This window comes from Capricornis sumatraensis, chromosome 5 (genome assembly GCF_032405125.1).
Source record: "Capricornis sumatraensis isolate serow.1 chromosome 5, serow.2, whole genome shotgun sequence".
Taxonomy (NCBI): Eukaryota; Metazoa; Chordata; class Mammalia; order Artiodactyla; family Bovidae; genus Capricornis; species Capricornis sumatraensis.
Genome location: NC_091073.1, coordinates 124,001,023 through 124,017,393, shown reverse-complemented (window position 1 = coordinate 124,017,393; position 16,371 = coordinate 124,001,023). Strand labels below are relative to the sequence as shown.

Here is a 16,371-nt window from a genome sequence, read left to right as displayed (position 1 = left end):
GAAGCTGAAACTCCAGTACTTTGCCCACCTCATGCGAAGAGTTGACTCATTGGAAAAGACTCTGATGCTGGGAGGGATTGGGGGCAGGAAGAGAAGGGGACGACAGAGGATGAGATGGCTGGATGGCATCACTGACTCGATGGACCTGAGTCTGAGTGAACTCCGGGAGATGGTGATGGACAGGGAGGCCTGGCGTGCTGCGATTCATGGGGTTGCAAAGAATCGGACACGACTGAGCGACTGAACTGAACTGAACTGAGAGTGCAAATACAATTACCCTGACTGAGTTTAAGCGGACACAGCGATCAAGTGCGCTCTGTCCTTCTAGAGAAGGGATTCGGGAACCGCGGGCGCCCGTCGGAAATCCTGCTGAGGGCGGGTGCCGGGTCCCCGCGATCCCGCGGGCGAGAACAAGTCCCGCCCTCGCGCACAAAGCGGCCTATCCGAGCTTCCTCGCCTCCAGGGCCGCGGAGAGAATTCCGTCAGGAACTCGTCCGTCGGCTGTGAGCGGTCAGGACCCGCTAACTCAGGAGCGCGGGCTTCTTCCGCAGTATCCCGGCACGAAGCGCGGCCCAGGTCACTGGGCGAGCGGAGCCTCCTCGGTGAACACGGAAGTCCGCCGACGCATCGCTCCACGCCGCAACCTCCACGCAAAACCCGCCCGCCTCGCCTCAGGGGCGCCCCGCCCACCCGTGACGGCGCCACGAAGCACCGCCCACTCCGCCTCAGGGCCGCTCTCTTAAGCCCGTGAGGCGACAGCCACGCCGGGCCCGGCCCCCCAGCGTCAGAGGCGCCCCGCCCACCCGCGCGGTGAAGCCACACACCAGCCAGCCCTGCCCACCCCCGCCACCGCGGCGCTGGCGGGCCTTGTGGGATGACGTCCCACGCGGGCCGGGCCCACCCCGTGTTGGGCCGCACCCAGGCCCGGGGCCACGCCCAGGCCCGGGGCCACGCCCGGCTGCCGCAGTGGAACACCTCCGCTCCTGGCCGCCACCGCCACCGCCGCGCCCTGCGTGCTGACGTCACACGGCGCCGCGAGCGGAAGCGCGGGCGGGCGGGGCGAGCGGCTGCGCCGTCCCCTCAGAGGGGCGCTGCAGCGCGGGCTGAGGCGCCTCGGCCGGCAGCCGAGGGCAGCGGTACGCGGCGGGGCCATGAGCGGCTCCAGGGCTCCGGGCCCCGAGGCGGGCGCCTCCAGGGCCGAGCCCCCCGGCGCGGCGCTGAGCGTGGACGTGGCAGGGCTGCTGGCACAGCTGGCGCGCAGCTTCGCGCTGCTGCTGCCGGTGTACGCGCTGGGCTACCTGGGCCTGAGCTTCAGCTGGGTGCTGCTGGCGCTCGGGCTGCTCGTGTGGTGCCGCAGGAGCCGCGGCCTCAAGGCCACGCGCCTGTGCCGCGCGCTGGCGCTACTGGAGGACGAGGAGCGCGCCGTGCGCCTGGGGGTGCGCGCCTGCGACCTGCCGGCCTGGGTGAGTGGGCGCCGCGGACCCCGGCCCGCCTCCGCCGGGCAGCGTCAGGGGCCCCGGGCCCGCTCTGACCCCGCCTTCCCACTCGGTCTGGGGGGTCCTCGCCTACCTTCACTCTGGCTCAGGCCAGACCGGGGATGCCCGCCCGCCACGGTCCCGGCCCTGACCCCGCCTGCCCGCCCGGCCGGGAAGGCGTCGGCAGTACCTACCCGACCCCTCCCCTCCCCGGCCCGGGTCGGGTCCCCGCCTGCCCGCTGGGTCAGGGGTCTCCGCCCGCCACTTCTCCGCCCGAGTCGGGGTCCCTGCCCTCCGCGACCCCGGCCCTGACCCCGCCCGCACGCCCGCCGGGTCAGGGGTTCCTGCCTGTCCTCACCCCGCCCGAGTCGGGGTCCCTGCTCGCCGCGACCCCCGGCCCTCACCCCGCCCGCCCGCCGGGTCGGGGGTTCCTGCCTGTCCTCACCCCGCCCGAGTCGGGGTCCCCGCTCGCCGCGACCCCCGGCCCTCACCCCGCCCGCCCGCCCGCCCGCCGGGTCGGGGGTTCCTGCCTGTCCTCACCCCGCCCGAGTCGGGGTCCCCGCTCGCCGCGACCCCCGGCCCTGACCCTGGCCGCCCGCCCCTCCCGGGTCTGGGGTCCCCTCTCTCCTCGGCCCCTCCCACCTGGGGCGTTCTGAGCCCGGGCGCCGGCGTCTGTCCGAGCCGTGTACATCGGGGGTCGCCGCCGCTGTCGCTGGGCCCCCAGCCCCCGGCCCACTGTCGGCCCGCAGACCCCGCGGGTGGGCGCCTTCCCCTCCCCGCGCGGGCGGTCCCGAGCACAGGTGAGGCGCGCCCCGCGCGCTCCTCCCGCGGCCACGTCCCCAGGCCTCCCCGCGCGGTGCCGCGACTCCCGCCGCTGGAATGGGAGCTCGGGGCGCCTGGTGCGCTCCGCGGGCCTGAACGCCGCTCCCTTCTCTGCTGCGGAGAAGGCGGCCCGCGGTGAGCGGGAAGGGCGGTTTCCTCCTCCCCTGAGACGCCTCAGCCATTTCTTGGTTGTTTCCGACACAGTTGAGCAGTGAGGGTCCGCCAAAAAGTTCTCTGATGTTACGATAATTGGAGGTTTGTTTCACTTCTTTGGAAGTAACGTTATGAGCTGAGTAGCTTTTATGTAGGGTAGACTTGAATCCAAGGCGAATTTTAGGTGGGTGGGGGCAGGAAGTTTTGGAATAGTTGCACGAATGGAAAGAGTCCTGGTACTGATTATTTTTACACCCAGCAATTCTCATAATTTATTTATGCAATGTGGAAACTAATGGAGTTGGCTCCCTCCTGCTTTCTTAACCATAAGTTGGTGTCACAGTTTCAGGCAACAGGAAATAGTGCTTATTTTAAGATAAATGATGCTCATGTTAGGCTTGATGTAAAACTTCATGGGGAAATGGCCAGCCCGTGACTTTCAAAAGGGTCGTTTTCTCTTAGCGGAGAAAAGGACTTGGAGTGTGATCCCTGTTTCCAGTCATAAGACATTTGTCATGGAGTATATGACACAAGCAGACAGGTTGGAAAGCTGGAGTGCCCAGGGTCAGGAGGAACCTAACCTAGTGGCTGCTGCCTGTGAGGACAGGTAGCAGTTGTAGTAAGAATCTCACAGTCAGGGACTTTGGGAATTTAAAATTCTATCAATACATGGTGGATGTGTGCCCAGTAGTATTTGGAAGAGTCAGAATAAGTAGTGTGGTGTAGTTTTTCGCCAGAAGCAGAAACGAGGAGTGAAGTGTAAAAACAGGAACTTAGAAACCCAGGTGTGAAAAGCCAGGAACAGAGGTGCGCTTTTTGGAAAGGCAGAGGACTTTCAAGTGGCATCTTGTGTCTTATGTTACCCCAAATTAAATGATTACAGAAAGTAACCAAAAACAGTGAGTAGGGACATTACCCAAACAGCAGACATAATCAGGGTCGAGTCACAGGAATTGGGGGTGTTGACATTCATAGATAGTTGGTTATGGAACAGTTCGCTAACATCAGATTTGCTTGTCAAAGTTGTGAAATGCATGCTACTTTAACAATAATTTAAAAGGTATGTTTGTTACCATATTGAAGGACATAACAAATTATTATTTTTTTACCAGAAGAAAAGGGTGATTAGCCAAAGATTCCTTTCTTGGATTTTCCTCTGTGTGACTTAAACTGATGAACCTTGGTGTTCATCTCATACAGTATGGAATTTCTGTTTTTTCACACAGCTTTTCACTTGTTCATCAAATTTGTATTTGCGCTCACATTACACGTATATACACTTAAACATACCTGTATTGCTTAGAAAACTGCTGTGACAATTCATGCAAAACTTGATTGTGATCATATCCAAGAAAAGCCTAGGAGTCTGAGGTTTGAGGAAGGTGTTTCAACACCTTTTTAATGGTAACACCCGTGTGTTATTTTCCCAATAAGGCCAGTGAGCTGCACTGCCTAGAGGTGGGCCTGTTGCTCCGGCATAGCCGGGGACTGGATCGGCACTAGACACCGCTCACAGAGGCACAGAGGTGGGGAGGCTTCTCTATTAGTAGGTCTTTGATTTTTACTGTGCAAACTTAGGCTCTTCAGGTTGGTGTTCTGCTTTGAACAAGATGCGTTTGTGCAGGTTTCCTAGTGGGCCATTGACAGCTGTGATTCACAGCAGGGTAGAAGCAGAGGAAAACGTGAAGTAATGTGGTGCTCACTTCCTAGCTTCACTTTTGGGTATGTTTACTCACAATTTTTCTTCTTTTTATTTAGTAAAGTAAAAATTTATGTTGGCTGTAAAATGAGATGATAAACAAATACGAATACCTTGAGAAAAATATATATACTATTTCAAATCAAGGCTATTAGGAGGATATGAAAAACAGCTCTCATTTAACATGTGACATTTCTGTAAGACTTTGATCTTACAGCTTTAATGAAGCGCAGTACTATTCATTTCTTTACTCTTTTTTTCCTTCAACAGGGAAATCACCTGGCAAGTCTGAGTTGACAGATCGAGGACTGGCCTTTTTGCTGTCCCTGTGGTCATCCTTTGTTAACTGAGACCTGTAAAATTAGACTGTGGGTGAAGAAAATTCTGAAGAGTTTTTAATAGAGATGTGTAAAGATGGTTTTCCACTACGATTTTTGTTTATTTGAAAAATTAGAACTTGCTGTGGAGTCTACCCTTTTTCTGTTTTCACTGCTGCCAATTAGTGTTGATTCTGTGGCTGCAAATATAGAAACCCAAACCTGCCATAAATGACAATTGGTCTTCTGTTCTTCTTACACCTTGATGATCGAGATTAAAGCATAGTCAGCTTATGTGTTCTGCCGTTTTTACTATTATGCACTAGCTTTTCTTTAGGGAGAGCTTTCTTCCCATGGTTCTTCTGGGAAGTGCAGGAGAATTTTAAGTCTAGCCAAAATTTATTCTGTGTAGACTAAAAACCAAATGAGCAAAAGAGAAGAATACACTTTGGTCTTATGTAAAGGAAGGGCAAATACTTCTATTCTCAGTGTTAATCGTTGATTTATACTATGAACAAAGTTTCTCAAGACTCGTCAACAGACTTGTAACTACATCAGGTCCCAGAGTTTAGCTATTTTAAACTGCAGTTGCAGCTTTAGGTCCTAGACCAATTAAGTGCTTGGAGAAACTGTTAGAACCTCCTCAGAGCTATGAAAGAGAGATGGAGATTCCTTGGGTTTCTTTTACGCACCCGCTACTGCTGTAGTCACCCGCAGCTCGCTGTTACGCTGAGAGCTTCATGAAGTTAGAGCAGAGGCTCCACGGTTGCTGGACATGAAGCAGTAAATGCCTATTTTTTAGTTCAAGGTGAAAAGTGGATTTAAATTCAGGATCTATGCATGCATCTGGTTTTTCTGCTTTAGGTGACTATTAGCCTCACTTTATATTTCAAGATTGGAGAATGTAGAGCTAGGACTAAACTGTAAATAATTAAACAGATACAGGAATTTTAAATATATGTAATTATATTAAATTATATTTAGTTACTATGTTGTGTTAAATTATATTAAATATGTGTGTAAAATATAGATCTTGGTCCTGTGAAGAAGCAATTATGAACAACTGACTAGTCACTTAGTGTTCTCCTTAGGCCTGGTGAACCTCTTACTATATTCTTTGTGAGTTTTCATGATTTCTACATTGGTTGTGATATTTAACCTTAAATGATATCACAGATGTTGAAAGTAGATTAAAAACAACTGAATTGTAGACATTAAATGAGTGAGTTTTACGGTATGTGAATTACTTGTCAGTAGTGCTATTGAAAAATATTATAGACATTACATTTCTTTTTAACATAAGTGAAACAGGTGATTAATTATAGTACAGAGTAAGCCACACAAACCACCTTGCTTATGGAATTCCAGCTAAAGCTGTTATAACTTTTTAAAATTATTGTTTGAATGTAAATTTGGAATAATTTATAAAGAATGCTTAATGAACGAGGAGGGCTTATGAATGAAAAAAGTAACTCCATAAATATTTTTACCTTAAACCTAATGTTACTTTCTACTTCCCTATGGCTCAGTGGTAAAGAATCCGCCTGGTAAAGAATCCAGGGATGTGGGTTTGATCCCCCTGGTTCTTGAAGATCCCCTGGAGAAGGAAGTAGCAACCCACTCCAGTACTCTTGCCCATGGACAGAGAATCTGACACAACTTAGTGACTAAACAGCAACAGATGTTACTTTAAGCATCCCTGCTAAAGGAACGAATAGAGATTTTGCTTCAAAGATATAAATAGCCTAAATGTGTGTGCCTGTAGGAGGTTGCTGTGAGTTATTCTAAACGCTTAACTGTAATTCTGGGTAATGATAGGTAATTACTGTGTGTGTTTGGGAAATATAGCTGATACATTGGTTTGTTTTTATAAGATACATTGTATCATAGGGCTTCCTGGAGGCTCAGACCGTGAAGAATCTGCCTGCAGTGCAGGAGACCCAGGCTGGATCCCTGGGTTGGGAAGATTGCCTGGGGAAGGAAACAGCAACACATTCCAGTATTCTTCCCTGGGAAGTCCCATGGACGGAGGAGCCTGGCGGGGTACAGCCCGTGGGATCGCAAAGAGTCAGACATGTCTGAGCAGCTAACACGCTATCATAGCATGATTTTATTTTTTTAAGGCCCACTATTTTTTTAGAATTTTAATTAATTTATTTCTGTATTTGGGCCACCAGCATGTGGCATGCAGTATCTTGGTTTCTCTACCAGGGCTAGAACCTGTACTCCCTGCAGTGGACGTGAGAAGTTTTTATACGATACAGTTCTCCATGTTTATTTGATGTATTGTGTGGCTGTGTGGGGCCTTCGCTGCCGCGTGGCCGTTCTCCTGCGACCGCTCTCTGGCCGCAGGGCTCTGCCGTCTCACCGTGCTGCCTCCTCCTGCTGAGCGTGTGTTCTAGGGCACTTGGGCTTCAGGAGTTGGCGGTGAGAGGGCTCAGTAGCTGCGGTTCGCGGGCTCTAGGGCACAGGCTCACTAGTCGGGGTACAGGGCTTAGTTGCCCCACAGCATGTGGGGTCCCCCGGGACCAGGGATCTAACCCCTGTGTCCTGCGTTGGCAGGTGGATTCTTTACTACTGAGCCACCAGGGAGTCCTGGAAATGTGGAGTCTTAGCCATTGGGCCACCAGGAAACTCTTCATAGCATGACTTTAGAATGAATGTACCATTTGTAGACTCTTGGATTTTGTTGTTTTGTTATTCTCTTTTTTGGTTTCCATGCCAACACTGTGTCAGATTAGTTTTCCGTCTTCATTTAAAGCTCTAAGGACCCACCATCTCCAGTCGCGTTAGAGGTCACCTTCCCGTCCTGTGTGTGCTTATTCCAGGCAGCTGCGCAGTGGGGTGTGGTGTGAAGATGCCCTGGTGGTCAGAGAGTGGTTGGTGGGGGGTGTGTATGGACACCCTAAAGGGCACTGAAGAATAAGAGGGAACAGCAGAATCGGGCGTGTCTCAGGGTGGAGGTGTCGCGTGTCAGAGCCCAGCAGGACAGCACAGTGGATCCCTGGGCTCTTCCTTGGGGCGGGGGCTGGGGGGGAGTTGTAAGTAAGGTGGGAGTTGTCAGCTGGGCCCAGGGGTGAGGAGCGGAGGTGCTCAGACTGGGGCCTGGACCACCTGTCAGGGCGGCACTCCCATGTCTCTGGGAGGCTGCGTGATGTATTCAGAGCCAGGCTGTGAGGTCGGAACATGGAGCCCTGCGCCGTCCAGAGAGCTCCTCCCCTGGCTGCAGAGCGCTCAGCGCTGCGCTGCTCAGCGCCTGGAGGGCGCTGCTGGAGGTGCCCGGCCACCTTCCCTCAAACACTCTGCCCTTTTACTCCTAAGGATCTCATTGTGCTGTAAACCCTGAGTCACCTTGTGTTCTTCTGGAACTGGGTGGGGCATAGTTCTTGTATAAATAGTGTCTGTAGTTGTCTTGCATGGCATTTTTCCATTTAACATGTTTAATTCATAAGTTTTCTCATGGTCTTTCTCCCTGTCAGTGGTTTTGCTTCATTTTTTTCCCTGCTTAACTGTTGTTTAACAAAAGTCTTATAAGTTTTTTTTAAAGGAAACTATTTTGGTGAATTTTTCCTAGAGTAAATGATATTTTAAGTAACAAGCCTAGCTTAAGTGTGGGAATCAAAAATGAGCTTCTATTGATTCATCTGTTTACTGAGCCAGTATTTATTAAACCTTTGCTATGTTCCATGTACTGTACTAGGTGATAAGTAAGACAAGGCCTTAAACTCAGGAATTTATAGCTAATAATAACACAAATCTAGGAATAATCCTAATTTTAGTTATAGTGTGCACTAGCGGTTTTTTCTTTTTTAAAAAATAATAATACATACTCATTTTTCTTAAATCAAAAAAGTGTATTAAAACATTCATATGGAAAAAGAAAGGCAAACCTTTATTAGATCTTTCAGTTGGTAAAATGATATGTTCATTTTTTTAAAAGAGTCTGCCTTTTAGAGCATTTTGTGCATTTGTTTAAGTAATAGCTCATCTCTTTAAAGGAGAAGGCAATGGCACCCCACTCCAGTACTCTTGCCTGGAAAATCCCATGGACAGAGGAGCCTGGTAGGCTACAGTCCATGGGGTCCCGAAGAGTTGGACACGACTGAGCAACTTCACTTTCACTTTTCACTTTCATGCATTGGAGAAGGAAATGGCAACCCACTCCAGTGTTCTTGCCTAGAGAATCCCAGGGATGGGCGAGCCTCGTGGGGTTGCACAGAGTCGGACACGACTGATGCGACTTAGCAGCAGCAGCAGCATCTCTTTAAAGCAGTGTATTGTGAAAGGGTTTATTGGTAAGGATTAAACCCTTTATTCCAGGGTTTGTAGATGTAGCTAGCTGTGCATATAACTTCAATTTTATGTTGTCCTGTCTTTGCCTATTTTGGGAAAGGCAGCCTTGTGATTACTCATAGTGGATGCCTCTGAGACCTGTAGTTCAACATCTGTGTCTATTAAATGGATTACAGCAGGATGTGCACAGAAAAACATCAGAGTGATGGCACTGTCAGCAGCAGTGACTTTGTTTTTTAAAGAACGTCGTCGTCGTACCTGGTGACTATACTTGAGAGTTAGTGATAACCGCACAAACGGCAGATGTGGAAATACTAATATGAAAGTGTTTATTATTCTTTCTTTTTTATTATTTCCAAAAATGTCATTGACGTTGAGCTTGCAGTTCTTTCTTCGTTCAGTCGCTTAGTGGACTTCATCTCTCCACTCTGAATGAATATGCGGTCTCGTATTCCTTTCATTGTGGCTGTGTGCTCAGGGGCTCAGTCCTGTCTGACTCTTGGCAACCCCGTGGACTGACTGCAGCCTGCCAGGCTCCTCTGTCCATGGGTTTCCCAGGCAAGAATACTGAAGTGGGCTGCCCTCTCCTGCTCCAGGGGATCTTCCTGATCCAGGGATAAACCTGTGTGTGTCTCTTGCGACTCATGCGTTGGCAGGCAGATTCTTTACCACTGAGCCATCGGGAAAGCCCTTTATATTAGGGCTAGACAAGTTTTAAAAACATGCTTTTCCGGTATGAGAACACATACTCATTGTAGAGCATTTCAAGCTTTGGAGAAGAATAAAAGGAAAAAAGCTACCTGCCGTCCTGCTAACCAGTGATAGCCATTATTAGTGTGTTGGTGATTCTCTGAATCTTCAGTATTGACATGATTGGAGGTCCATGGATGTATGTGTCTGTTGTATTTGCCTTCATTAAGCATTATGGTGTGAACATTATGTCATTATTCTTCAGAAACATGCCTGGTTTTTGCAATAGTGTCTTGTTTATGTAGGGCCATGCTTTACTTAAATTGTCTCATGTACAGATTCCAAAAATAAGATTGTTAGTTACTGAAGGTTAAGAAAAGATAAAACTAGAGTCTGAGATATTTAATTTTTTACCTTTTCAAGTTAACGAAAGATGGTTTGCTTGAGCCATTCATGTAATCTGTCCAGGATATATGAACTATTTTTGAACTCCTAAGAGTGGCATAGTAATTTTATAAGCAGAAGTCTAGCTTTAGAGGGCAGTGTTTGTTTTTGAATAGTGTGACGTTAAAATAAGCACGGTAGATTTATCCAGATCCCCTCTTATGTAAATAACCTTTAGAAGAAGAGAGTGCTCCCACGCAGTTACTCTTCGAAGGGCTTTTCTTCCTCTGTGCTGTGTTGGCAAGTGAGAGTTGGGTAAGCCAAGTCATTGCTTTTTGTAACACGGTAGCAGCATAGGGATGGTTGTTTGGAAATGGCTGAGAGGGCTCACTGCATTGTCCTTGATCTCGTCTGAAAATAGCTAGCTGTGTGACGGGCGTCGTCAGTGTTACCTGGCAGTCCTTGGGCACTGAGTGCCGTGGGTCACCCTCAGGGGCCTGTGTCACACGTGACGGCGTTGCCGCTCGGACACACACTCGATCAGCAGGCTCGGTCTGGCCCGTGTGGGTTCCTGTCTGAGGCCCACCCACTCCCAGCTCTGTGCTCTCTGACAGGTCAGCACCCCTTTCAGAACCTTAGTTCCGACACCGTGAGGTGGGCACTGACAGGAGTCTCGGCTTGCATGTTGTGCTCTTGAGGCTGGAATAAGGAAGGCCCCAGGCTGGCAGGGTGGCTGCAGGTCCCCTGGGCTTAGGAGTCCCTGCTGATGCCTCCTTTGAACTGGCTGGCTGTTAACCGCAAGCTTCCTGCTGCCTGAGGCGTGTCTCTCACCTTGCCACCGCCTCCCCCACTTCAGCTGGAGCAGGCAAATGACGGAGGTTCGCTTCGTTTCTGTTTCACTGGGGTTGTTTGTGTTCTTGTTAAGAGTTTATCCACCATAATGCTTTATTATGAGTGGCACTTGAAAATATTCCTTGTATTTTCTTTCTCTTTTTTCTCTGAACGTCCTAAAGTAATACCCAAGGAGCCTGTGTTATCACCCCTCATCCTCGCTGCCTCTTCCTTAAAACAAATTCTGTCCTGCTGCTGTTCAGTCCCTCAGTCGTGTCCAACTCTTTGTCACCCCATGAACGCTGCAGAATGCCAGGCTTCCCTGTCCTTCACCGCCTCCTGGAGCTTGCTCAGACTCGGTCCACGGAGCCGCCTCGTCCTCTGTCCCCGTCTCCTGCCTGAGGCTGTGGTTGCCCTCGCTCTGCTGCAGCAGCCGCCCTGACACAGCAGATGGCCGGAGCTCATTCCATTCCCAGACTGTCACGCAAAACCTTAAGTTCGTGTGCTCATTTCCTTCCCCTTGTGAGTAAGTGTTGGTTGGGGACTAAAGTAGGGGTTTGAAACTGCATATCAATAACCTCAGATGCGCAGATGACACCACCCTAATGGCAGAAAGTGAAGAGGAACTTGGTGAAAATGAAAGAGGAGAGTGGTATAACTGGCTTAAAACTCAGCATTCAGAAAACTAAGATCATGGCATCTGGTCCCGTCAGTTAGTGGCAGATAGATGGGGAGAAAATGAAAACAGTGACAGACTTTATTTTCTTGTGCTCCAGAATCACTGTGGACAGTGACTGCAGCCATGAAATTAAAAGACCCTGCTTGGAAGAGAAGCTGTGACAAACCTAGACAGTGTATTAAAAAGCAAAGAGATGTCTTTCAGACCTTTGCTGACAAAAGTCCATCTAGTCAAAGCTATGTTTTTTCCAGTAGTCTCGTCTGGAGGTGAGAGTTTGACCATAAAGAAGGCTGAGTGCTGAAGAATTGATGCTTTCAAACTGTGGCGCTGGAGAAGACTCTTGAGAGTCCCTTGGACTGCAAGGAGATCCAACCAGCCCATCCTAAAGGAGATCAGTCCTGGGTGTTCATTGGAAGGACTGATGCTGAAGCTGAACCTCTGATATTCTGGCCACCTGATGGAAAGAGCCAACTCATTGGAAAAGAGCCTGCTGCTGGGAAAGATTGAAGGCAAAAGGAGAAGGGGATGACAGAGGATGAGATGGTTGGGTGGCATCACTGAGTCAAGGAATGCGCTTGAGCAGTCTCCAGGAGATGGTGAAAGACAGGGAAGCCTGGCATGCTGCAGTCCACGGGGTCGCAAAGAGTCGGACACGACTGAGCTGAACAACAACAGTAAAATTTCGGGCCAACTATAATAGTTCAATTTAACTTGCATTAGGTGTGGAGTTGTTTCCTTCTGTTCCCGTCTGGTGGGCTGTGTTTCGGGTTTCTTAGAGTGCGGTGGGTCTGCAGAAGGCGAATCCAGTGGTGAGGAGAGACAACGTCCCCCAGCCTGCTTTGTGCCATAAATTCTGCCCTGGAGTGCGCGTGAGATGCTGGGCTTCGAGTCTGCCACTCATATTCTGAGACGCCAGCATCAGGGGAAGGCTACTCACCTGGGCGATGCTCTGCTTGTTTCCTCACAGAGCTGTTTCGCATCAGTCATGCAGTTAAGTGCTTAGTCTTGTAGCTGTGGGTCAAGAGTTTGAAGACAGCGACTTTCTCTGTCTGCTGCAGCATCTGACAGTTTGCAAGGAGTTTGCACAGAAAACCTAGTGAGTGGTTGAAACAGTGAACTACTAATACGAGGACTCTCTCCACTCGATTATAAATGGTCGGGTAATGCCTGGGTCGCCAATATACGTATCTGAAGTGAGCTGCCTACTGACATCATTCATTTATTTCATTTGTGCCATAAACATTTGCATGCATGGCAAGTGAACACGTAAGGACTATTAATGCTAAATTAATGTACCAGATTTTTAAAACCAAAAAGCCAAATATAACCTGTAACAGAAATGAAAATAATTTTTAATTATGTTTTTCATATACATAGATTTAAAAAAACTATTTGGAGCTGTTAGAAAGTGTTGATTTTACTTAATAGCTTGAATCTGATTGTGGTTTTACACTGGGGGAATGAAAGCATGAACACTGCTGTGTGTGTGAGGGATAGTCTTAGCGGGACTTACCTGAGGGCTGTTTCATCATGGATGGGCAGGAGGGGAAGGGAGCAGCCCCCTTGGCTTGCTCCCGGGACTGGGGCCACCGGAGAAAAGCTCTGCAAACTGGTGGCTTAAAACAGCACAGATTTATCATTTACAGTTCTGGGGGCCAGAAGTCTGGAAGCAGTTCCCGAGGGCTGAAACCAGAGGATCGACAGGCCCTTCCCAGCTTCTGGAGCTGCGTTCCTGGGTGCGTGGCTCCGCACCCTCACCGCCGGCAGCTGCTCAGTCCTCACATACTTTCTGTTTTCTGTCTGTGTCTGTTCCGCCTCTGCGCCCACCTGAGAGGACGTGTGTGATTGCATCACAGCCCACACAGGATGCAGGACAGCTCATCAACTCAAGAGCCTTAACTTATCACATCTGCTAAGTCGTTTTTTTTGTCTCGTAAGGAAACACGAGCCTAAGGAATGAAACGTGGCCATCTCCTGCAGGGCCACCCGTATCCCTGCGTCTTGGATACTCAGCAGGAGGGTAGCTGAGCGCAGTGGCGATGTCTCAGCTTTGTCTCATCTGCTCTGAAAGGCCTTTCCCTCCACTGGACCTCTGGGCTCAGATTCATGTTGTGTCTTGGGTTCAGTACTGTGACTATTCCCCTTCATTGCCGTTCTCCTGGTGCCTGGGAATTACGTGTGTCCTTGTGGGTGCAGGCGGCGGAGAGGAGCTGAGCCCTTGGATGCAGCGTGGCCCAGCTGGGCCACAGTGTTTGCGTCAGGAGCTGAGGAGCGGAGCAGGGCCTCTCGCTGCTGGTGTTTGGGCCAGATCTGAACAACGCCAGGAAAACACCGAAACATTTAAAGCAATGGCATGTCCCAGTTTGAAAACTGGATGTGTAGCAAGATAAATCTGGCAGTGATGACCAAGGAGACTGAGGGGACAGAGTGGGGACCGGCTCCGAGCCGGAGGAAGGAAGCAGCGCCTGGCCCTGACGGCTCCCTGGAGGGAGGGCCGCTGGGCTGGGCTGGCGGAGGGAAGGCGGCTCCACTCCAGCTGAGCCCCTGGGGGAGTGCGCGTGATGGCCTTCGCCAGTAACCATTCAGTAGGAGCAGGAGTTTGGAGGCCTAGGGATAGGGGTGGGAGATGGTTATCTTCTCTCTTAAATGTTGAGCTTAAGAACCCTGAAGGAGTTCTTAGAGGAGTTGTCCGACAGCAGCCAGGGGCTGGTAGGGGAGACCTAGGAGCATAGCCGGATACCTCAGTGTGCAGGCAGTGCGTGCTTGAGACCATGCCTGAAGTGGAGAAATGGAGGAAATGAGTAGACAGTGTAAAAAGACCAGAGGCCCCAGGACAGGCCTTTGCTCCCCGGAGGAAATCAGGAGGTGGAAAGTGAGGAAAGGGAGTTCCCTGGCCGTCCAGTCGTTATGAGTCCACGCTTTCACTGCTCAGACCCTGGGCAGGGAACTAACATAGCACCAGCCACACAGCACGGCCGAAAAAAGGAGGGACATGGTGCATGCGCTAGTGCTCACCGTGCGCGGCTTCTCTTCCGAGCGCTCTGCGTAGAGGAAGCCAGGTACGGCCACAGCGCACCTGCTACCGCCTCTTAGGGATGAAGGGACAGGCCACGCCAGCACTTATTCTGGGTCTGCGACAGACTTTGAACTGGGAAGTCTGTGAGTTCTCTGCCCTCTCTTGATGGTGGTGAGGAAGAAATTGGGGATTAGACATCACTTCATCTAGTCATTTACTGATGTGGGCAAGAATCCCTTAGAAGAAATGGAGTAGCCTTCATAGTCAACAAGAGAGTCCAAAATGCAGTACTTGGGTGCAGTCTCAAAAACAACAGAATGAGCATGGTTCATTTCCAAGACCAACCACTCAGCATCACAGTGATCCCAATCTGTGCCCCAACCACCGATGCCAGAGAAGCTGAAGTTGATCAGTTCTAAGACCTTCTAGAACTAACAACAAAGAAAGATGTCCTTTTCATCATATGGGATTGGAATGCAGAGTAGGAAGTCAAGAGATACCTGGAATAACAGCTTAAGTTTGGCCTTGGAGTACAAAATGAAGCGGGGCAACGGCTAGCAAAGTTTTGTCAAGAGAACACACTGGTCATAGCAAACGCCGTTTTCCAACAACACAAGATACGCCTCTACACATGGACATCACCAGATGGTCAAAACCGAGATCAGACTGTATTCTTTGCAGCCGAAGATGGAGACGCTCTAATGCAGTCAGCAAAAGCAAGACCTGGAACTGACTGTGGCTCAGATCATGAACTCCGTATTGGAAAATTCAGGCTAAAGTTGAAGACAGTAGGGAAAGCCACTAGACCTAAATCAGATCCCTTGGAGTGGTTGGTGACAGTGGAGGTGGCAAATAGATTCAAGGGATTGGATCTGGTAGACAGAGGGCCTGAGGAACCATGGACAGAGGCTTACAACATGCTATAGGAGTCAGTGACCAAAACCGCCCTGTCGCTGAGTCCAAGCTCACTCTGCTCACAGCACAGCAGACCAGTGAGTCTAAGAGACAAGGGGTTGAGGCAAGAAAGAGGCTTCATTCAGGGAGCCTGCTGATGAAGGAGATGCCTCGGAATACCCATCCCATCGGGCCTGGATGCCAGGTTCTGCAACAGATCAGAGATGGGGGAGGGTCATTAAGTCAGTTCAGTCACTCAGTTGTGTCCGACTCTTTGTGACCCCATGAATCGCAGCACACCAGGCCTCCCTGCCCTTCAGCAACTCCTGGAGTTCACTCAGACTCATGTCCATTGAGTCGGTGATGCCATCCAGCCATCTCATCCTCGGTCATCCCCTTCTCCTCCTGCCCCCAATCCCTCCCAGCATCAGGGTCTTTTCCAGTGAGTCAACTCTTCGCATCAGGTGGCCAGAGTACTGGAGTTTCAGCTTCAGCATCAGTCCTTCCAATGAACACCCAGGACTGATCTCCTTTAGGATGGGCTGGTTGGATCTCCTTGCAGTCCAAGGGACTCTCAAGAGTCTTCTCCAACACCACAGTTCAAAAGCATCAATTCTTCAGTGCTCAGCTGTCTTCACAGTCCAACTCTCACATCCGTACATGACCACAGGAAAAACCATAGCCTTGACTAGACGGACCTTTGTTAGCAGAGTAATATCTCTGCTTTTGAATATGCTATCTAGGTTGGTCATAACTTTCCTTCCAAGGAGAAAGCATCTTTAATTTCATGGCTGCACTCATCATCTGCAGTGATTTTGGAGCCCCAAAAAATAAAGTCTGACACTGTTTCCACTGTTTCCCCATCTATTTCCCATGAAGTGATGGGACCAGATGCCATGATCTTCGTTTTCTGAATGTTGAGCTTTAAGCCAACTTTTTCACCCTCCTCTTTCTCTTTCATCAAGAGGCTTTTCAGGTCCTTTTTACTTTCTGCCATAAGGGTGGTGTCATCTGCATATCTGAGGTTATTGATATTTCTCCTAGGAATCTTGATTCCAGCTTGTGTTTCTTCCAGTCCAGCATTTCTCATGATGTACTCTGCATATAAGTTAAATAAG

At 50.0% G+C, this 16,371-nt stretch overlaps 1 protein-coding gene across 1 annotated transcript in view; it reads left to right on the top strand.

Annotated features, from left to right (window-relative positions):
• The first annotated feature begins 1,151 nt into the window (after window positions 1–1,151).
• Window positions 1,152–16,371, top strand: part of ESYT2 (extended synaptotagmin 2) — an 80,934-nt gene continuing 65,714 nt past the window's right edge. Inside the window, exon 1 of the mRNA XM_068972752.1 lies at window positions 1,152–1,463. Coding sequence (XP_068828853.1) covers window positions 1,152–1,463 — 312 coding nt within the window. The remainder of the gene's footprint in view (window positions 1,464–16,371) is intronic.